Source organism: Ascaphus truei, chromosome 4 (assembly GCF_040206685.1).
Source record: "Ascaphus truei isolate aAscTru1 chromosome 4, aAscTru1.hap1, whole genome shotgun sequence".
In the NCBI taxonomy this organism is placed as follows: Eukaryota; Metazoa; Chordata; class Amphibia; order Anura; family Ascaphidae; genus Ascaphus; species Ascaphus truei.
The window spans coordinates 378862960-378886238 of record NC_134486.1 but is presented as its reverse complement, the minus strand read 5'-3'; the positions used below and the strand labels follow the sequence as shown (position 1 = coordinate 378886238).

Sequence of the window (23279 nt, the reverse complement as noted above, 5' to 3'; positions counted from 1 at the left end):
TGTCTTAACTATATTAGGTAAATAAAAAGGTCCTCACGTCTGAACTACAGCATTGCACTCTATTTGGTTCTTCCGGGACAAGAACTGCGCCACCTGCAGCTGGTGCAGAATGCTGCAGACAGGCTGTTCACTAACCAGACTCGTTCTTGATACTTGTTTTCCATTCTCTACACTGGCTGCCTGTAAAATGGTGAATTTATTTCAAGATTGGCTTGTTGACATTCAAAGCACAACATGACCAGCGCCCCAGCTATCTGAGAGAGCTTCTACTTCCCTATACTCCCATTTGCTCACTTTGATCCGCAGATGAAGGACTCCAGTTCCCAGAATTTCCTTGACTTCCTTTGGGACTTTTAGCCATGCTGCTGTCACTCTCTGGAACAATCTGCCTCATATAGCTCAAGCAGGGGCATAGCTATAGCACGGGCAAAGTCCAGGGGCCTGCACTCTGGTGAGCCCGCTCTCCCTCCCCTGTCGTTGGCCCATCTGGCTCTCTTCAGATAGAATATGAAAGTAGACGATCCAGGGCACTGCGGATTTTCCATAGAATTTATTGTGTCAGAACAGCACGACGTTTCAACCTTCAGTGAGGTCTTTTTGGTAGTGGGTCTTTTGGTAGTGGGCCCCCGGCGTTAAACAGAAGCCGGCAGAGGAATCAGCACTTGTTACACAGACAGAGCAGGATGGTACGGGAGGAGGCCACCCTAGCGGTCTGACCCGGAAGTCTTTCTTATTTCTGGTGTCTGCTGCTGGAGCGCGCTCATCACCTCGTGCCATCCTGCTCTATTATAGGTAAGCATGGAGGGGGAGAGATGATGAGGGGGAGAGCTGATGGTGATGGGGAAAGCTGATGGTGATGAGGGGGATTGCTGATGAGGAAGAGGAGGGGGAGATATGAGGAGGGGGAGAGATAATGAGGGATGATGGTGAGGAGGGATGGGGAGAGAAGATGAGAAGATCAGGAAGAGGGAGAGAACAATTGCAGTCAGTATTAATGGGGCCCTGAAAATATTTTTGCCCAGGGGCCCGTGCATGTCTAGCTACGCCACTGAGCTCAAGAGGCCATATCTCTGGAAATCTATAAAAAGAGGCTCAAGACCTAACTGTTTAGTCAGGCATTTAATCCAATGGACCACAACCTGTCCGGCATTTAATAGCTACAGTAACCTCCCATCCTGTATTGTATATTTTCTTGATCTTGTTTATAACCTTAAATGTTTTCTTCTTTGTCCATTCTTGTAACTGTGAAGTGCTTTGAGTCCCATTGGGAGCAAAGCACTCTATAAATAGTTAGAAATAATAATAATAGTATCACCTACTATTTTAGTTCATCACATTTGCCACTGGACACAGACTGTAGACAGTTCCATTTATTGAGCTTGCACCTTTACGACTGATGCCCCATGTCCTGAATGTTACAAATCATGTTATATCGCAGAATTATATCTGTATCATTATGAAAAGTATATGCATGAGTTTTTCATTTTGACACAATGTTTCTGTACTTAAAAAATCATTTTGGGGGGCGCGCGCGTGACGTTATCGCGGATGCACACGAGCTAAGGAAGCTCTGTGCACTCCGCCGACAGATTTCAAATTAACCCCTGATCGCTACTACGATCGGCCCCGCGGGACATTGCACCAGCCGGGGGAACCAGCAGGGATGGCCCAAAAGAAAATGCCAGAGCCAGGGACCCCAGATATCTCCCGCTACAGCTGCGGGCAGCCAGCGGCAGGGGAGAGGGAGAGAAGGAAAAACAAAGATGGCGCTGCTGAGCTGAGTGCACAGGAGCGCCCGGCTGCAACAATAGCCAGAGAAGGAGAGAGGCAAGTTGCAGGATCAGAGGGGGCATACCTGACAGAAAGGCCACCCTGAGAAACTTGGCAGAGAGGTTCACAGCAGGGGAGGAGGGAGTGGGTGAGCGATTTCTGACAGAGAGCTGAGTATGGCAGAAGGAGACACATTCATTGCTAAACAGGACCTCCAGAACATGCTTAAAGAAGTGCAAGCAGGCTTTCAGTCAGCTCTGGATAGAGTTGTAAAGAAATTTAAAACAGAAGTTTCTTTATTGACTACAGAACTACGGAGCTTGAAAATAAAATGGACATTTCTTTACAAAATCAGGTAAATACTGACAATAAGGTCCTGTGTCTCAATTAAGAGATAAGAGCCATGAGGGATGGTATAGACGTTCTAGAGAATAGGGAGTGAAGGCAGAACTTACGAATCCGTCATGTCCCTGAGTCGGTCTCCGCAGAAGCCCTCCAGCCATATCTTAACAGACTGTTTACGTCAATTGACCTCCAGCTACAATATGGCAATCTTCTGATGGATAGAGCTCACAGAGCCCTGGGTCTGAGATTTGAGGACCCCAAAAGAAGCAGAGATGTGGTCCTAAGACTCCACCAATATGCAACTAAGGACAGGATTATAAAAGCCTGCAGAAACAGGGGCTCATTGAATTTGAAAACAATTCCATCCAGATTTTCCAGGATCTGTCCAGGGTGACAATTGAGAGGAGAAGAGGGCTGCGTCCAGTGACGGCGATGCTCCAGGAGAAGGGTATTCGCTACCGGTGGGCCTTTCCATTCCGCCTGGTGGTAAACCATGAAGGCAGACAGATCTTGCTCTGTTACCCCGAGCAATCAACATCTTTTCTGTCAGCATTGGGTCTGACCCCCAGGGAGGGCTCGGGCCAGCACCGAAGGCCTCCAAAAGATAACAGCTGAGGTTGCCCGGAGATAAAAGATTCAAGACCGACGGTGGCTTTGAGGGAGTCTCGGCGAGTCTGCGGCCATCATCTTGACCGGCGATTTGGCAACCCCGGGAAAGATATCCCGGATGTGTAGCTATTTGTTTTCTCTCCTCTTTCTATTTTCCTCCCTTTCTCCCTCTATACTTTTTCCAATCTATTACAGGTACTGTTTAATATACGGTTTGGAGTCTGCTGCCTGCTTCTTGGTTGCCGGGTTGCTACAGCTGATCGACGGGCGAAACCGGTGAACACACAGATTGAGTGCCCCAGCGATGGGTGAGGGGGCCTTTGGCCCAAAGACTTAGAAGGGCTGTTTATTTCTTGTTTATAGATACAAAGGACACTAAGCCTCATCCAGAAACCAAGAGCAAACTACTGCTCGAAAATGTAATGTTAAAAGACATTGAACACTTAAAGATAAAATGTGAATCCGGCTTTTTATAGTTCTAGCCGGGAAGCCTATCCCTAGAATGTTTATTTGTTCCACGGGTGTTAGGAATTGAGGTGTTTGTAGGTTCTTTTATATTCTAATCAAGCTGTGGTGAGGACGCGATCATCGGAGGGAGAGCAGATAGCGGCGGGGTGTGCAGGATCATTGGGAGCTCTGCATGCCCGACGTCAGGTCGCCCCCAGTAGGGCCATATGCCCGCCAGGCCATGTAGGGTCTGGGCGCAAATTTGGGATGAGTGGCTGGTTACACTCATCTTATAGTTAAATTTTTGCTGTTTTTGTTTTTCCCCAAGTTCCAAGAGGGGGAAAGTCTCTTTCCTTTTTTTTTTTTTATCCCCATCTGTTCCCTACAACCATTTAAAGTTTTTCGTTCACAACTTTCACATGAGAGAGTGAGAGACACAACATTGGAAATGACTAGTCAAGCGCCATTGAAGGTACACTGGCGACACACTTTATTCGAGCTTGGCTAGTCCCACGAATTCGGGTATACCCGGGTGTATTGAGGTTTGTGACTGTTTTCTGCCCGAGTGCATTGGGTTATTTTCCAGGCAGGGATTGAAGCATTTTATTCCCCCTGGCTGCAATACTGCACAGTATATATATATATATACTGCATTACAATTCATGAATTTATGCCATCTGGTAGACACGCGAAGCATTGCAGCCTATTAAATCCTAATCATTATCATTTAACAGATCAGCCGCCCGTCAGCCAGGCATGAACCCAGGCTGGGAAGGCAAACGCAACGGGGCTTGTCAGAGGTGAGGAGCGGCGCATTCCAGGTATCTGCCAGGTACATACTGGGTATTTGCTCGAATAAAGTGTGTCGGTGCAGTAGTAAATCCCTGAATGTTAAAGGTCTCAACAGTAATGGTAAACGTAGATTGGCCCTAAAAGAATTAGGAACCTGAAAACACCCTGAGAATCATGCTTGGCTCTCTGATACATGTAGGCACATTGTCCCGGCAATATCTCCCCTTGAAAACGCTTGCGTGACTCACCGCTAGGGTTCCCAGCTTCAGCACAGCCCAGAAAGGTAAATGGAGCAAAGGGATGTAAAGTGTCCCTGTAACTATGATGCGTCCCTAGGTTAAGGGGGATACCCAGTTACTGCCCAGTTAACCCAGAAACTGTATTTGGGTTCATGGGCACTCCAACCATAATTATGAGGTTGTGAGGATACTCTTAGCGTCCAATCCAAGTCTATGAGATAGTGTGTGGGGAATATAGGCTAGTAGAAAATAAAGTGCAGCTTTCTATTCTATTCCCCATACCCAGAGACTTAGGACATGTAAACGTATATTTGTATAAATATTGTGTTTAGTATAAAGTGTACTGTTGTGCATGGTAAATGAGCTGGGACTTCAGAACCAATGTTCCGAGAGGCTACCATGGTCTAAGGAATCCGCTCCTGGGTTTTGCTGAAACCTTTTCCTTACAGCACCTGGCAGTTTCTAGACAACTGCCCCCTTGGTTCTGCAATCAGCATCACCTGCTTCTGCAATTAGACTGCAGCCTGCTTCTTGCTGCCCCCTATGCAGCTCTGTCTGATTTGCTGTCTGTTCTATTTAACTCCTGCCCCGCCCACCAGGAAGTGGCTGAACATAGACTTTCTCTAGTAACTGTGTTTGCCACAGCCTGTGCTTGGCCTGCCTGGCCTTCTTGCCATTGCTCCTAGTTACTGGCAGACGCCGCCGTGGTTACACTGAAGCCTCAGTGTTTCTTGTCCTGTCTGCAGTGCCTATACCCTGTGTGCTTTTGTGCTGAAGCACTGGATCCCCTTCCCTCCTGCAGAGGCCTGCATCGGTGTTCCTGTTACCTGCTGCAATCTCCTGCTTCCAGTGGCCTCCACTACTCACAGCTGTACTCGGCTAGGGAGTGCTGTTTTGTGCTGAAGCACTGGATCCCCTGTTCCTTTCTACGTTGAAGCACCTTCGCTCAGCGCCCTGTTGCCAAACCCCAGCATGGATATCGTTTACCCAGCCTTTTCTAATCCTGACCCCGGCTTGTCCACGGATTATCCTGCCTTCTCCAATCCTGACCCGGCTACAGTATGTTTCACCACGGAATTCTCAACCCAGATCTGGCTTCCTGGTCTAAGGTCAGTGTATATCTATCCCCAGGTTTGGATCCAGGGCTAATGTCAGCTCTAGAAGATATTGGTGCTCAATGAACACATACTGTATGCATTTGTACATTTGGTGCTTGAAGATCCTTAAGAAGAGGAATATAAATCCATAAAGTAATGCAAATATAAATATGTGACCCCTCCTCACATCCTCCAGTGTTAGGTGAACAATTGAATGATCAAGGCAGCTGGCTAAGCACGTATAGCACAAACAATGTGCCTGTCATAGACTCATGTACTCACAGTTAATCGGTAGTAGAGCATGAGGGGAGGAAGGGAACAGCACGGTGTAGGCTGCGTAGCTCCGTGATGATGGTGGAGAGAAGCCCGATAAAATGAAGGAACTCCTTAATGAGCTGACCGTTGTCCGTCAGCTCCTCCTGTGTATGTTCTGTCTGCGTCTCCTACACTGAACGTGTGACGTCGTGGTGACTGGAACGCCGGGAAGTGAGCTGAGGACCGTGCGGCTCGGCTTGTGTAGTTCCCCCTGCACGGGAGCACAGTGCAGGAGGTTGTAGTAAAATCAAAGGGATCTTCAGCGTGGCGTGCATCCAAGCGAGCACATAGCTAGATGAACGAAATCCAATAGGAAAAAAACGGATCACAGCTTCCCAAATGACGTGGTAACACAGGACTTGAAAAAAAAGTTTATTGATTAAAAACAGGTACATGGGTAGTCCTGGCAGGTACTCTGACGCGTTTAACGCTCAGGGCGCTTTGTCAAACGCGTCAGAGTACCTGCCAGGACTACCCATGTATCTGTTTTTTAATCAATAATTTTTTTTTTCAAGTCCTGTGTTACCACGTTATTTGGGAAGCTGTGCTACAGTTTTTTCCTATATCTATCCCCACCTCAGCCCAGCGGTCCGGTCCAGGTTTGTGGTGAGCACGTACGTTACACAGGGCTACCAAGTTAGGTGCCAGAAAGTCTGCAGAACATCGCAGATGAAAGCCACCAGGGGATGTCTGAGTTGTGAAGGCTATTTGGGTAGCAGGGAAGGGCTCAAGTACCCACCTCCAGACTTGGAGGAGCCTGACCCAGCGGGTGGCATCTGAAAAACAAGGGACTAAGGTGGCAAACTTGCACATGTCCCTTGGCAGATTCAGATTGCCCACTTACCTGGCTTTTCAGACCGGCATCGCTCTGATTGGCTATTAAGAAAGTTCCCATGCTGTGATTGGCTGTAGTATTTTGTGAATTAACTCGAAAATACTATAAGAAACCCCTCAGCCAATCAGTCGAGAGATTCTCAGCTCCAGAGCAGCTGGCTTTTTGAACATGTTAAAAAGTTCTCTTGCCGAATAGCAGAGGACTGGATCAGAACAATCTACTCAGAATATTTTCTAAGTCCAGCTTTTTGCGGCCAAGTTCTCATAAACGAATGTAGCAGTCGCGGTTGGGATTTCAAGACGATTTTACTTAAGAAGTTTGGAGCTAAGTCCCGGTCAAGGAAAAACTCTGTTTCAGAGTGCACAGCAGCTAGGAAAGTCTAGTTTTTTAACCCAGTTCCCAAGTAAGTGTGTCTTTTCTTATGTAGTTTGTGTATCATTATGTGTATGCCTTTTCATGCGAATAAATGTACAATTTATTTCGCTTTACCTATTTTGCTCAATGTATGATCCTGGTAAAAAGGTGTAAATGCCTGGTCTCCCGTGACACAGGTATTATTAAAACAACTAACATATGTTAGTCATTCAGTTCTATTCTCTAAAATACGATAGTCATTATTGATTATTAACAATTATTCCATTGATTATTGTTAACACTTCAGTGAATAGTTTCCATTGTGTTCTATGGAACAAAAATGCTTGCCTTGTAAACCCTATGACATTTAAATGGGATTAATACCATCAGGCTATCCTTGGTTGTATAACTATGAAAGTGATCAAATGTAAACCGCTACTCTAATAAACACTAATAATACTAACTAAATTATAAAGGTGAATAATGTGTGACAAGTGTACAAAATAAATCAGATACACATTTCAAATACCATAGAATATAAATCCAACTGAGAAAGTAATAAAGGATAAGTGCGTGATCCTCTGGAGCTGCTGATTCACAAATTACCCTCCAACGTGGGCAAAACGATACAATAATGAAATCCAAATGAAGGAATCAGCACTTCTCTGTGGACAAAACACACAAGGCAAACAAAAACACAAAGGGAGAAAAGAAAGGAATCATGTGTAGTACATTCCAAAATAATTTAGTGTAGCACTGCTCTTGATGATCTTCAGGCTCTTCTCATGGTGTCAGCGCCTCCAGTCACAGCAGGCTCCAGGTGTACTGGAGACAGTCCCCACCATGACAGTTCTCAAGCATACCTCTACCCAATAGACTGTTACTTAGGCAGAGGTATGTAAAACAGGATCCTTTATTGAGGCAATTTTATTTGTTAAAATACATGCAACGTATACAATACAAAAACACACTGTCAAAATATTGCATATTTACATCAGGAGGGGACAAAAACAAACAAAACAACACAAATTCAATACAATTATTTACATTTCTTCACAGTTTTTCCCACTGTTTCTGTTCTATTAACAAACCCAACACCATAATAAGAATCAGGCCCAATAGACCAAAAGGAAGCCCTCTCTCTCCAATCTCTTAGAATTAAAGATACCAAATGCTGAATTCAGTCTAGAATCCTGTAGAAAATAAATATCATAATCCCATTTTTTTCAATTTCCTAAAAGTAATAACATGGGAAGTTGTAGTTCTAACACTGTTTAACATTCACAGCACAAAACCTTATAGGCTGTGTGGGGTCAGTGGGCAGAAGGATCCTTTATTGAGGCAGCCACTGTAGTTGTCATTACAGCGTATGCGTGGGTTTTTAGGATCAGTCCCAGGCCTCTGGATGGCACTGGCCTTCTTGCAATCTTGAGGCCTTGCAATCTGGTAGGTCTCCTACTCTCAATCCCTTAAGGGCTGAGAGCCTGTCTCCTCCTGGCTGGGAGGGACCCAGTTCCACTGCTCCTCAGACCAGACTCATCACGAGACTGACTATAATTTAGGACACTTCCTCCCTAAGGCACAGAGGGGGAGGGCACAAGGTCTGCACCATGATTGGCTGTACACAGACCCAGATTCACCTCCACCCCGTCACTCAGAGAGGCAGCCTGAGGGGGGTAAACCCCACAGGACAGTCTGCCACTGCCTATAACTACTGGGACTTACGTGACAGGAGGCAAAAAGTAAAGTCTGGACCAGCCATGGCTACATTAGTATGGCCATTCATACAATAAACACAAGCTGTGCAATCTTTAAGGCTTAATCATTCAGGGATCTAGGCAGTGGCTCCAGTAGTTCGTTCTCACATCTCTCAGCTGGGTCAGCTGTAGTTTCCTCAGGGATTCCAGAGGAAGCCAGCAAACTGGACTGGTGAAACACGCTGGATTGTACAGTTTTGCATCAGTTTACTATTTCAGAGGACTGGCAGACTTTAGCTTTGGAGATCGTTTGCAAGGATTCTTAGGAGAGGCAGTTTCTGGTAATACTGAAGCTGAGAGCAGCAGTGTGAGCAGGAAGTACTGGAGCCATTGCCTAGATCCCTGAGTGATTAAGCCTTAAAGATTGCACAGCTTGTAAGTGTGTATTGTATGCATGGCCATGCTGAATTATTTTGGAATGTACTACACATGATTCCTTTATTTTCTCCTGGTGTGTTTTTGTTTGTCTTCTGTGTTTTGTGAGTCCACAGAGAAGCGGTGATTCTTGCATTTGGATTTCATCCTTGGTTTCATATTTGGTCTTCTATAAGTTGTCTGCCACAAGGAATGGTTAGGTAAATAAATATAGCCTAGATTATCTCTTTTACATTCAAAAAGATGCAATATGTACATTGAATGTACATTGAATAAACCACAATTTTAATATTTATGGGTCCACTGATTACAATTCCAGTCTTTATAATGTGGTCTAAGAGCATTATTTACTAAACTACATATAGATATTTCCCAGATAAATTATGTTTAAGACCAAACTCCTCAATCAGTTTAATAGAGAATTGTCTTCATATACATTGCAATTATAATTAAAGGCTGCAAGTATTGCTGTGCAATTGAGTGCAAAGTACTGAGGATTGAATTAATATAACAGGACGTCGGTCCAATCATCCTTAAGCATTTTTCCTATGATGATGCCTTCATCAATATATTCCAAAGAGTGTTCTTCAGACGTTTGTGCAACAAAGAGATGACTTTGAGCATTTTTCCCAGTTGTAGAAGTACTGTAGCAGAGATAAATGAAATCTGAATTTCTCAGCCAACATGTAAATGAGCGTGTAAATGAGTCATTTTCACATAAAGTGACAGATTCACATGCTATTTAATAAACTCTTAAGAGCTGTAACATGGCAATCACAGCTCTTAGGATCGCAATATTTTTTCAGGGTTTAGTCACAGCACTGAAACTGCCATGATACATGTCATAGGCTACTTGAGGACGTCTATGGACATAGAATCTCCATAAATTTTCATCCTGTTGGACCTACAGGCTGTTTTCAACATAGTTGACCATATTCTCCTAATACAGTGGATGAAAACTTTTTCAGGGATATCTGACCAAGTTCTCGACTGGCACCACACACACATCTGAGAACGCAACACTCCATATTTGCTCATGACTATTTAGATCAATCAACAATACAATGTTTAGTGCTCCTTGATTCAAATCCACCAGAATTGGAGAAAAGAGGGCCAATGCTGTGGGAAAATGTCACTCACTCTTTGACAAAGTCCCAAGCGGGACGAAACGCGTCAGAGTGGATCTGACTATGTGAATGTTTGTTAATTTTTTCATTAAATAAGCCGTTTTTCAAGAAGCTGCGTTTGGCTGCATACTTTGTCTGCAGTGCACCGCTTTTTGCTGTTGGATTTCGTCCGGATTTGTTTAGCTGGCAGCACGCTCATTCACCAGGATCGGGGACGAATGACTCAGCGGGGGAACTCATTTAAGCTAATACGGTGCTCCCAGCATAACAGCAGGAACTCTGTGGGGTAGTGGGCTGAGGGCTGTGTCAGGAGTTGGTCTGGATGTTCTCAGGCAGAACGGTCGGCTATTCCCCTCTACACCCCATTAATAACCCCTCCCCCTACCTGCTTAATAGTCCACTTCGCTTTTGGGATCAAGCTTTAACCCATTCCCTACCTGTGTGCTACAATCAGGTCAGAGACCTTTTATTCCCTGATCCATGCTGCGAACCCCATGGGTAGTTGGTGAGCAAATAAAAACATTAATTGTTTGCTAGTCCAGGGTGTCGAACCAGTGAATTAGACTATATATACAGGTATTTGAAGGCTGACATATAGAAAAATGAATTGGTCCCAAGGCCAGCCTGAAGTGGGGAGGGAAAAAATGGCATATACAAATTTGACAGTGTATTAACCCCTTACCCTAACTACCCAGTTACAGCATGCCAAAGAGGCTAACATTTTTTAAATTTTCTTTGAAATATATGCACATCACAAGTCTATTACAGTCATTACTGTATTTCATATGAGAGATTGGGTCTATGTATCAAAGCATACCTGGTGCTATTCAGAGGAAAGTATTTGCACCAGATCCAACAAAGAGAAACATTTGATTGCCTTTAATGTGATTTGTTTCTGTGATACATATGGTACAGTGTCTTGCCCCAGAACTTCACCAGCTTTGCAACAAGAAAACATTGATACTTCAACCTCCAAAATCCTTTCTTATAGCGGAGGCTCCAGCTAGGCAGTTCCAGTCACCTAACATCCAAGAGTAGAGGAGCCAGATGAATATTTCCAAGAAAACTTAGTTGGTTGATGACTTGTCATTTTGTTGGCCTGACCATAACATTCTAGAATCACGGTTTTATGTATATATTTCTTTTGTTTTTTATGTTTTTTTTTATTGTTTGTTTCCTTCATTACATTTTGCACAATTCTGAAATCTTAAGTAGCACTGCCAAAGTGTCAGCTCCTGTGTTGTCCCAATATAAATAGTTCAACATACCCGTTTAATTAAATGTATACGCTCGAAGTTTAGAATTTGAAGATGGCACCTGGGTCTAGTTACGTACACCTATTTTTGAACTATTGAAAAAATATCCTGGTGCATGCCAATAATTGCCAAAGAATATCCCAGTAATTCTTCCCGACCAGATAAAGTCCTGCCAATGAAAACATGCACGTTATATACTTATGCTCGGACACTTTCTTGGCATCATGTTTTTCTTTAACACACATTATTTTACAGTGCACTGATCCTCAAAGAGGTCCTCAATTATTAGCCAAAAACTCTATCCTCTCATATTGTTATTGAACATGCAAGGAAAGTTAATTTACCAAACTGTTAAGTTTAGGAGTTTATAATTTTGTGCCTAGGGCAAGAAAAGTTTAGTTATATCCTTTTAAGGTTTAACAGATATGTTTATAACCAAAGTATCTCGAGTTTGTAAGTGTATAGATTTCAAATACCAATGTGGAATGTGTTATAATATTGCCTTAGAGCAAAGTCAATGTGTTATTCTAGATGGACTTGCTTTGATGGAGGAGTAACATTAGAAAAGTGTGTCTGTTTTGTCATGTGCATTAACTTGGATGCCTTCTCTGCACAGCTGTGTTAATAAAGCAGTGTGTATTTCCTTGACCCTAGTGATTTTGCCTTCAGGTTCTTACATGCTGAGTAGAAGAAATTTTGATTAATGTGACACATTGTCAAATTTGGACGGCAGATTACTATTAAGTGCATCATTATGTTATCTTTGAAAAATGTAGTAGGTTTCACCTGACAGATAATAGCTTTTCCCTCCACCAAAGCAACACAGGGAAAATAAAGTAATGCAAGGGATGTACTGAAATATATCAAAGTAAGTGTTATTTTTGACAGATAAACAGCATTTGGTTTTAGTAAATCTTTAAGGAGTCTGTTTTATATATAACGGATACTTCTGAGATTGACTTGTCTTTTCATTCCAAATCAAATTAGGCTTTAATTGTTTCTAGTAGAAACGAGCGAGTTTGGAATCCCCTGGACTTCGGCAATCCGAACAACATGTAGCCAATACTGTCATGGTAAATTTGGCTCTGAATGCTCAGGTTCGAGGTGTCAAGTTTCAAAAATCCAAGCTCGCTCCTCTCTAGTTCCTAAGCATTTTCTAAGCATTTAGAATGTAAATCATTTTTTTTATGTTGGTAGCTGTGCTGTTCTGCCTGTCAGATTTCATGTTTTCAATGTGCTCAGTTTTGCTTTCATGGGTCATTGTAATGGATCAGTTATGGAAAGTTAACTCAATGCTTCCTTTTCCTGCCAGCTGATTTGAAGTTCTTTTGTCCTCGGTGCCTTACATAATGTGTGTGGAATTTAAGATGAGGATTCTTTTGGTTGACGGAGGCTACACTAACCATTTGCTGTCCCAAATTATTACAAAGCAGTTTTTTTTGCCACCAGCACATGATCCATGTGGGGAATTCATCTCTGCTGAGTCCACCGTTCGAATAATCATTTCATTATTCACCTAGGGGATGTAGGGATAGGACATTGTGTTTTTGAAGTTTGCTGATTAGTTTAAGACACTTTTTTTTTGGAGGTCAGAGATTCTCAATCAAAAGCTGGACAGGCATACTTCAGGGAGCCAGTTTGTTACCATGGTAAGATGAAACGTGTGAAGGTTTTTTTTATTATAACCTCCTTTTTGTATTATGCCACTCCATGTAGTACTCACTCCACTTTTTTCCTCATTTGACCTTTGACACGGAGCAGTTATGGATGGAGTAAACACTTGATTGACATGAGATGTCCTTTTCCAAGTCCCCGATTCAATGTGTGTATGAGAGAGAGAGATCTACATAGGATTACTCATTTAATATCTACACCACATTCTTCACAGATGCCCATGTGAATTTTCTGGTTTATTTTACACTGTACAACATGGACATTTTTCATGGATCACCATGTGTATTTTTAACCGTGAACAGATTTGACTGCAACATCCCTGAATGCATGCACTAGACATTTCTACTTATATTTATCTAATGTAATAATGTACAGTGGCGAGAAAAAGTATGTAAACCCCAATGATAATTACGGAAATTCCATAGTTTTTCCTTGATAAACTTGAATCAAAACTAGTCTTTTCTTAAATATCCAGTAGGGTTTATATTAACCAATTCCATGTGTTATTAAACAAAATGATGTATGAATTAGACAAACAATGAGTAATTAAGAGTCAGGGTGTGTACAAAAGTAAGTGAAACCCTGGTTTTATCAGCTAAATTAAAGGGGCCAATTAGAATCGGGTGTTTAAATAATTAGGTAGATCTTCAGGTGTGAGTTTGGGAGAATCCACCCTATATAAAGAGCAGAAACTTAGTGAGTTTGGTCTTCACCATACAGATATGTGAAAACATGTCATGCCACGATCAAAACCATTTCTAAGGATTTGGGGTTCCACGAATCCACTGTCACAGTCCACAAATTGTATGTCTTTAATTATATAGCGCCAAAGGTGTACTCAGCACTTCACAAAGAATACAGTACAGGGAATTAAAATACATTAAGCGCAGCAAAATCAGACAATAGGAAAGACAAGGAAAGAAAATAGAGAGAGTTCAAGCCCACAGTCAGTCACTCTACCCAGGAGTGGTCATCCTACCAAAATCTCTCCAAGAACAAACCGGCAAATCACCCAGGAAGTCACAAAGAACCGCAGAGCAACATCCAAGGATCTGCAAACCACTCTCACCTTGGCTAATGTGAGTGTTCATAACTCAACTATCAGAAAAGACTGAACAAAGCTGGTGTTCATGGAAGAATAGCCAGGAGGAAACCACTGCCCTCTAAAAAGAACATTGCTGCCCATCTGAAGTTTGCCAAAGAGCACATAGATGATCCACAAGACTTCCGGAATAATGTTCTCTGGACAGACTAGTTAAAGTTAGAACAATTTGGCCTCAATGAGAAACGTTATGTTTGGTGAAAAGCAAACACTGCGTTCGAACAGAAGAACATTATCCCAACCATCAAGCATGAGTGTTATGGGTTGGGGCTGCTTTGCTGGATACCTTGCCATCATTGACACAACCAGGAATTCTGCATTGTAAGAAAATATTCTAGAGGATAATGTCAGGCCATCCGTCCGTGAGCTCAAGCTGAAGCGAACGTGAGTCATAGAGCAAGACAATGATCCTAAACATACAAGCAGATCTACAAAAGAATGTTTGCAGAAGAAGAAATGTCGTATTTTAGAAAGGCCTAGTCAATATCCGGAACCCCTTTGAAATGTTTTGGGAGGACTTGAAGCGAGCTGTCCTTGCAAGGAAGCCCTCAAATGTCACTGAGTTGAAACAGTTCTGTAAGGAGGAATGGGCCAAAATTCCTCAAAACCGATGAGACTGACCAGCAGTTAGAGGAAAGGCTTAGTTGAAGTTATTGTTGCTCAAGGGGTACTGAATCTATAGGTTCCCATACTTTTTCACACATGGATATTTAATGTACAATCATTTGTGAATAAATAAATATTGAAAAAGTATCATGTGTTTGTGTCATTAGTTTGATCAGGTTATCTTTATCTATTAGTAGGACTTAGATTAAAATCTAATAACATTTTAGGTTTCAAATATGTGAAATATGTAAAAAAAAAAAAAAAAAAAAAAAAAAAAGGGATTCACAAACTTTTTCTCACCACTGTATGTTATTGTGCTGTTCAGTAGTCATTCTCAAATAGATATACTAAAACTTGCAATTCATGATTATACTTGTGTCTCTATGAGTGGTTTAGGAAGATTTACCCAAACTGATTTATCATCTTACTTTCCGGGATCATGTGATGTGCTACATGTCACGGTGGTCACATATTTAGATCCAGGTTTAATAAATGGTGCAAAGGCTGAACGGGTCTTGGTAAATATGGCCCTCGATGCCACTTTTACCTTTAACAAACAATTAAATCAGGTAACACTATATGGCTTGTATGCACCACAAAAACTACTATTTATATGTCCTATGAATTATCTCTGTAACCCACCATATATTACCAAGATTCTCAAATGCCAAGCTCATGATATTTAGGAACTCCACATTTTCTGCAATCTTCAATCAAGGCAAAAGAAAAGAAAACTTGAAGGGTACAGTAAAAATAAAAATAAATATTTTTTAAAAATAGTTTATTAGCTGATATTGGTATTTTTATACTCGACACGCTGCCTAAGACCTTAGCTGCTCCCTGCTAAATTCTTTCAATACCATCAACATTCTTGCTGTGCTCTGTAGACCAGATGTGGACATAGCACTTCAGGTGAGGTCTCATCAAGGCCGTATCATGCAAGTTAGGTTCTTACCTTACAAGCAACTCCTGTCACCATTCAACCTAATATGAACTTCTTCGACAGATGACAAAAGCTGCAGTTTATTCATTAGTTTGGAGTGATATGTCACTACTTCATCTTCCCTTACACTATACATTGTAGTACTTTATAAAATGTTAAGCATTTCAGCCCAAATTACATCACTTTAATGACCTCACTTTTAGCTAGAATATGTTTATTACTTAAGCAAATTACATTAAGCATTTTATACGGCTTAATATGGAGCCAGCATTCCAATTAAAAATGGGAATCTCATGCATAAAATTTCTTTATACATTGGACAGCTGAAAGCAGTCTCAAAAAGCCTCGTTTAAAGTGTTCTTGTTTATTTCTGGGTGCTAAAAATTGTATGTCAGAAGTGATCAAATATGTTTGGAAATATTCCTCATTAAAGGTGTATAGCTCCCAAAGCAGGGCATAGATTATTAATCCATGAAGACATCTTTTTAGCAAGCAATGATAAAAGGCTATCGGGTCTCCTGAGCTGTAGTGTAGGTCCTTTTTCAATCATTACAATCACAATGGTAATTTAAATTTAAATTAAAAAATGCCATATCCCATTGTCATATATAGCACAATGTGTGCAAGCAGCATATGTTAGAACAGTGTTTCTCAATCAGTGTGCCGTGACGCTGAGCCAAGGATGCTGCGGCCCAGGGAGAAAACTGCTGCTGGCAGATCAGCGGACAAGTCGCACTCTGCCTGGAGATGCAGATCCGCCTCTCCTCTCTCAGTACGTCACAGAGGAGAGAGAGGAGCCCCTGCATCTTCAGAGAGCGCAGGATGCTTCAGATAAACAGCTGATGTGTTTGAGGTGTATGGGGAAGGCAGTGACTGGAAAGATGGAAAGATTGAGAGCTTTGTGTGGGGAGGAGAGTGTATGATGGACCTGTGTATGTGTGGGGTGAGGAGGTGATGGTTTGGGGGGTGAGGGGGATGTGATGACATTGTGTGGGGAAAGAGAGGTTAGTGCTTTTTATGGGATGGAGGAAGGTGCGTGGTGTAAGTAAGAGAAGAGTGGGTGAATGTGGTGTGTGAAACGTGGGTGAGTGTGCTGTGTGAGAAGGGGGATAAATAGGAAGTGAGTGTTGAGTGAAATGTTGAATATGATGTATAAGTGTGTAAGAAGAGGATGAGCATGTAAGACAAGGTTGTGTGTGTGTGTGCGCGTGTGAAAAGCAGGTTGAGTGTTTCATGTTTAGAGATAAGTGAAGTCTGAAGAGTAGGGGTTACCCCAAGAGTTGAAAAAAAATTCAGGTGCGCCCCTTCTCAAAAAAAGTTGGAAAGGTTCAAGTAACAAAAATACTTGCACACATGCCTCTAAACATCTCATACATTGAATTTAATTTTATCGGTCGTACCACAGCAGATTATGGATTTATGTTAGAGAGCTGTCAAAAACATTTCTTACAATTGACAGGATTTCTTAGGACACAAAGGTTAACACCACCTCAGACTTAATACATTTAATTAATGTGAAAAACGATGTTCATACAAACTATATTTCTCGAAATAAATGTTGTCCTAACTTTTTGTCTTCAGTACGCTGACCCATCAGTGGTAAGATTCCATCATGTATGATAATTGAAACATGGTCCTCTTAGTCTGTAGAACCTAGTACTATTTTTTGAAGAATCAATCTTTATTCTTATTATTAGTCTTTAGCTAATTAAGATTTTCAGCACAGAATGACATGTATGTAACACATAATAACCCTAGTTTTTCTAGATGTTGGTGCATAACACTCCAAATAATATCTACACTTTGCCCTCTAGTGGTACTTTGTCTGCTTATAAGTTGAACTTCAGTTTCTAACATGCCTACATATCCCTTTCCTTTAACTTTAGAAGCTTGGGAGTTTGCAATAATCTTCTGTTAATACTGTACATGAAGAAAAGTATTTAACATCAAACGGCAGGAAGGGAAATAGTCTCCTTAAACGTGTTAAAGTGCCAGAGGGTTTTGCCTGACACATTTGCTTCTTTATGGCTTTGCAGGTTCTACAATCAGTGATGCTGTTTCCGACAATTGAACGCATGGCTCAGTCACCCCAAGGCAAAATCATGACACCTTTGTTGTGTAGTCTGCGCTACGTAATATACATGCCTATTTATCTACTCTCCTTTCTACCAGAAAGCGTAAAAACTTCACTGGTGAGATTTGTTCTGCGGGGAATAAAATCTGTTGATGAAGCTTCAGTGGCTGCCTCAGTAAACCTCTTTAGAGTGGATTGTACAGGTGAGCAATTTTTCTTTTTATATATCTATGTTTTTTCATTTATTGAAATTATTTGTTTTATATCTTTTAAACGTAGTACATTCATGCCTACTAAATGCATGTACCACTGTAAACCTGTTGACGCTCATTAATCAACAATGTTTCAGAGATTGAGTAATAAGCAGAATATATGACCTCATACTTCACTGAGAAATCTGGGGGTTTTTTCAGATCAATAATGTCAATTACAGCTGTAGAAATTACCTACAACATGCAGAATTTTCTTGAAAAAAATAATTTTTCCCCTGTTAGTGGGCAATTCTTATAGTTTCTTTGGTTCTGAGCATTTTATATATTTTGCTAAAATTGGTCATTTTGAATCTGTGTTGACTACTTTTCTTATTTCCTTCCCATCGTCTACAAATAGTAGAAGAAGACTTCTGTAAGGGTCAGATTCACTAGGGCCTGATGCAATGAACTACACCCCCATCCGGTGTTAAGTGCCATTTAAGTTGGATCAGGTTGCGGTACCCGCAGAGATCCTTGCGGAAGCCTGGCATAAATCTGTCGCCTTCCTCATCACACAGAGTAGTGATAATACTGTAGGGCGCTGGTGTATATCCTAGCCAAACACGGAGCCAACTATTGTAAAAAAAAACAATGTGCAATTACCTCGATTTAACTTCTTAAACGTGTCACTGCCCTTGTTTCATTGTGGTCCTATGAAGGACTGCACCTTCAAGATGCTCCTTTACCTCCTATGTTTGGCATCACATTCTCCAGAAGGAGTACGTTCCTCATTTTTACTTTTGATCTCTTTTTGTTTTTTTGTTGTTGATGACTTCTCCTTTTCTGTCATTTTAACATGTCCAATAATGACCACTCACCATTTTCTATCATTTACAGTAACTATCTCTAAATTAACAACAAATGTTATCAGGTCCAAAAACAAGTTTAAAAAAATTTGGTGCAAGAACCCCGTTCATGGCATTATATCAAAAGCCTTCACAGAATATAAGAAGACGCCACCTACTGTAATACATTGTCTTGATCTCTATATCACTGCTTACTCAAAAGATGCTAATAAGTCTTGTTTGGCAATGCCTATCCCTCATGAAACCATGTTAAGTTCTAATTTTATTATCAAAGAGCCATCCCTGAATACAGTATTATCCCTTAATACAGGCTGAGTCTTTAACTGAGCCACTGATTGAGCCACGTGGGCTGTAGCAGGGATATCTTAAAATCTGACCTGTTGGGGGTCTTGAGGACTGAAGTTGAGAACACGTTTACACTATGGGAGTTGTCTCTGCACACTTTGCCTTCCCTAGAGCAATGCTTCTTGGTAAATAGCGAGGTGCTGGCCTGCTCATGCATGTTCCTCCCATAGTGTGTATGCCACATGAAAGCAATCCACAGCCTTCTCTACACAGGCATAGTGATGTGTTTTATTACCGAGTCGCAGGAATACACAATGTTCTGGGAGTACCTGTTCCCTTTATGTGGCTGGTCTGTACTTCTGTAAGTTTACAGCCCTGCCATTACAGGCAGGAGGTTACATACAGTACCTTGTGATACTCATCCTGTAGTAATTGAACACCCTCAATGTGTATGATTACTCATTTTCAGTGCTGAATTCTTTTTTCTATGTTTTCGTTCTTATTTATTGCTATTCCAATTACCCTTCTGCAACTTTTGTGTAAAAAAAAAATCTGTAATTTTAAAGTGATACCCCTGTCCTTTCTCACCTCATTAATCAAAATGCATGTTTATTTAGTCACATTGGTTTAGATGAATTACTTTTACATGTATTGCCCAATTGATTTACATTTATCGTCTTGATTCATCATAGTTTATTCATAGTAAACAGTTCTTTAGATTAATATACCTACTTATTCTAACTTTGTTAAACTTGAGATATTTTGTTAGATGCTATCTTGATAAATTATTTCAGTCAATTATGACCACAGTTCCCCTAATGACAACTTACTTAAAAAATGTTAAATGTTGTTTCTTTATTTTTTGTACAGTAACTGGGTCCAATATACAAAACACATCGGTCATATATTTGTCTTTAATGAAATCCAGAGACCTGGTTCCTCTAGAATCTGATACACTGATACTTTCACTGATTTATTCAATGTTCGGGTACCTGAAATTGCCATAATTATATTAAGGCCTCTGTGGGGTTTTTTTTTGCCCATTTATATATCAAAGGTTTGGCTTCTTCAGTTTTACAACTATTTGGTGGTTTATGGAAGATCTTTATAATTAGACTTTTAATATTTTTGGTTCTTTTGCAAACTACAACCCTCGTAGCTATTTTCACCAATCCATTCACATATGTATTCCATTATAATAGGTTTTAAAGATGTTTCTATATATAGACATGTAGCACCTGTTCCCCCCTCCCACAGGAGATACGGCCACTACATGGGTGTTTCTCTGGTACTGTAGCTCACCTGCTACTTACAGGAGGTCTGAGTTAGTCCGCTGATGTTGGGTGGGGGCGGCAACAGGGCAGGCTTTTCCTCCTAGGGGGCAGCGCCTCCATCCCATGAGGATCCTGCTAGAAGCAGGATGGTCCCCACAGGCAATTCTGCTTTTCAATTACCACATATTATTGCTGGTACAACGGCATCTTTATTTGGCATATAGCATTACATCCTACACACTCCCTGGAGCAGACCCCAGGCGCTTGAGGCCCCAAGAGTCCCTCCTCAGCTCTTTACCCTCTTGCAAGGAAAAGGGAATCACACCATACCACACAATCAGTTTGGTGGAGTGTCAGCTTTTATACCTGGGGGGAGGGGTCTTTCAACCCCACCCCATAGCAGGGCAGGTCCAGGTACTGACAGGCATTACACCATATACATGTGACCCAGTCAGTACCCTCCCCAGGTATGACACTCCAACCGCGGTGTAGGCCTGCCCCCGGATATGGCAACATAGTACCCATCCAGGCTGCAACTGCAGGCTAGGCTCTGCGCAGGAGTTTAACCCCAACACTGCCTGTTCCTATCAGGACTTATAGTGTTGAGGCCAGTGGAAGGCTATAGCCAGGTGCACTAGGCTACATCCTCCCTCTGAAAATCCTCCTCACGACCCTGCATGAGGAGCATAATTATGCACCACCAATAATTGTGCCGCCCCACAGAATTACAAAAACACATGAAATACAATGCAATTACATTTGTGGCATAACTGGTTTCTCTTAGCCAAGAGAACCTTTCGCCCGGCTGCAGTACAGTTCCTGCTGTAATCTCCCTTTACAATTTGCAGTATCAATAGTAGTGATCAGGGTCTGGCTTCCGTACAAGCTTCCCCTCCTTATCAGGCACTGTCACTGAGCAGCACCTCTTCTTGCCGAACTCACTTACATATTCCACCCTATCCAGGTGAATATTTCATCCCACCTGCCAGACCTTGACCAGATATTCTGCTCTCTGAATACCGCAGAGGTATTATATTTAGGAGCCATATATTCAACTACTGCGCCCTTACCTACTCATCCCTATGAGATTCTGCGGTTCTCATGAGCACTTCAGGCAGATAAGGGTAGTCATACCCATGAGAGCACCTAAACCACTGGATTAGGACTCTCTGCACAGCAATTTTTCATGAGATTCTGCCCACATGCCCGGCCTGGCAACACCCAGAATAATGGTCCCACCCAGGGGGAAGCTTAAATATCCTCTTTCTCTGGTTGTCCAAACAGCCCCTGGTCCATATGTTGGCTACGCTTTCTCATAATCTCTGCCTCCTGCTCTAGGGTAAATTTTCCGTTCTCCCGCCAGTGATCTACCTGCTCGCCCTTCTCCAGAATAAAGCATGTCCGGTCTAAGTGCGGCACATAACCCCTGAACATAGGATCCCACCACTGGTACACATCACTAGCTTCGGAAGAAACATACATATTTTATACATTTCCAACATTACACTTGGGTGCCATGGGCATGGTAGGTGATTGTGGCTGAGAGGACAGAGGACTATATTTGTTACTTAGAGCAGAGATTTCTTGGCAGGTGGTGGGGACTGTAGAATGGGCAGAACGGGCAGTAGGGGGATTGGGCTGGCACCTTTTTGTCCATGACTGGCTTAGCATCAGCCACCTCCGTAGCCGGAGAAAAAAGAACAGTGTCCTGAACCTCATCCTGGTCAGCAGAAAAACAGGACAGTTCAAGCGGATCACACTCCGCTATATAACGTGCACAGCTTGCACGAATAAAAGCGTTCATTTGTCCACGCCCTCGAGCGGCTTTGGACATTGTACAGTTCTGGTCCTGACCTTTTAGGCCCCGAGGCTCGGGGACAACGGCCTCAGTACTGGCCTTAACCAGCAATTGGTCCCGCTCCTGGCGCTGCAACACCACAAGTTGTACTGCGGAAGTACTCACCGGTGCAGGAGTGTCACACACTATGAACGAAGGCTTCATCGGGAATAGCCCCCACCGGCTGCGCCGGAGGAGTTGTAGAAGCAGCAACAGAAGTAGTACCAGCTGGTACTATGATCGGGATGCCTATGCATCGGTCTGCGGGGCTGAAGCACATCACGGGCCCGCTTGCATCGTAGGTATTCCTCTACGTGCTCCTCAGCGGCTGCCATGTTTGTTTTCACATGGACTCGGACCTGCTGTATTTCTGGGTGCCGCGTTAGGAAGCGGTGGGCGTTCTCGTGTCCTGCTGCCCATGCTGGATCGATATCCTGGATCACCATTGCCGGGTAGTCACCTGGCACTGGTTCCGTGGAAATGATAGCCACCTCAGAGTGATGGAGGCACCGCCCGGTACCTCAATGATAGGCACACCCTCGCTAACCGTCCGCCGGGCTGCTGGGATCACATTGGGGTCACCTCGCACTGGAGATCGATCACAGGATGCATGGTGGAGAGCGTCCAGCAGGCCTCTTCCGGCTAGGTAAAGCTAGGCAATGACTCCATCAGGGTGAACGAGAAGGCCTCGAGGCCTCTCATGCCGGCTGGTGTGGAAAAAGGTAAGTCCTCCCTTTGTTCTCTTTGCTCCTCCAGGCTGGAAACACTGCTCTCTTGGAAGTGGTGAGCGCCCAGGGACTACGCTACTGAGTCCGGGCTGGGGTTTTAGTACTCCCCATGAAGGACGATGCTGGTAGCGTTGCGGCCGGGGTGGAAGAGATCAGACAAGATGGTTAGGTAGACCCTCTCTGCATCCACAGAGGAATTCTCTGCTACCCGCTGGAGCTTACGTAACAGTTTGACCCGACTCCACACCTCCACAGAGGATTAGGCCGATCACCGGCCGGCAGCCACGGTTGCAGGTACGCTACATTGCACTGTTGGCAGCAGGCATCGTCTCCTATCTCGCCTCCGGGACAAAGGCAAATAAGGTAGACGTAATGCAAGAA

The 23279-nt window shown here is 42.7% G+C and overlaps 1 protein-coding gene across 1 annotated transcript in view; it reads left to right on the top strand.

Annotated features, from left to right (window-relative positions):
* Window positions 1–23279, top strand: part of LDAH (lipid droplet associated hydrolase) — a 268312-nt gene that overhangs the window by 191845 nt on the left and 53188 nt on the right. Inside the window, exon 5 of the mRNA XM_075598447.1 lies at window positions 17680–17920. Coding sequence (XP_075454562.1) covers window positions 17680–17920 — 241 coding nt within the window. The remainder of the gene's footprint in view (window positions 1–17679; window positions 17921–23279) is intronic.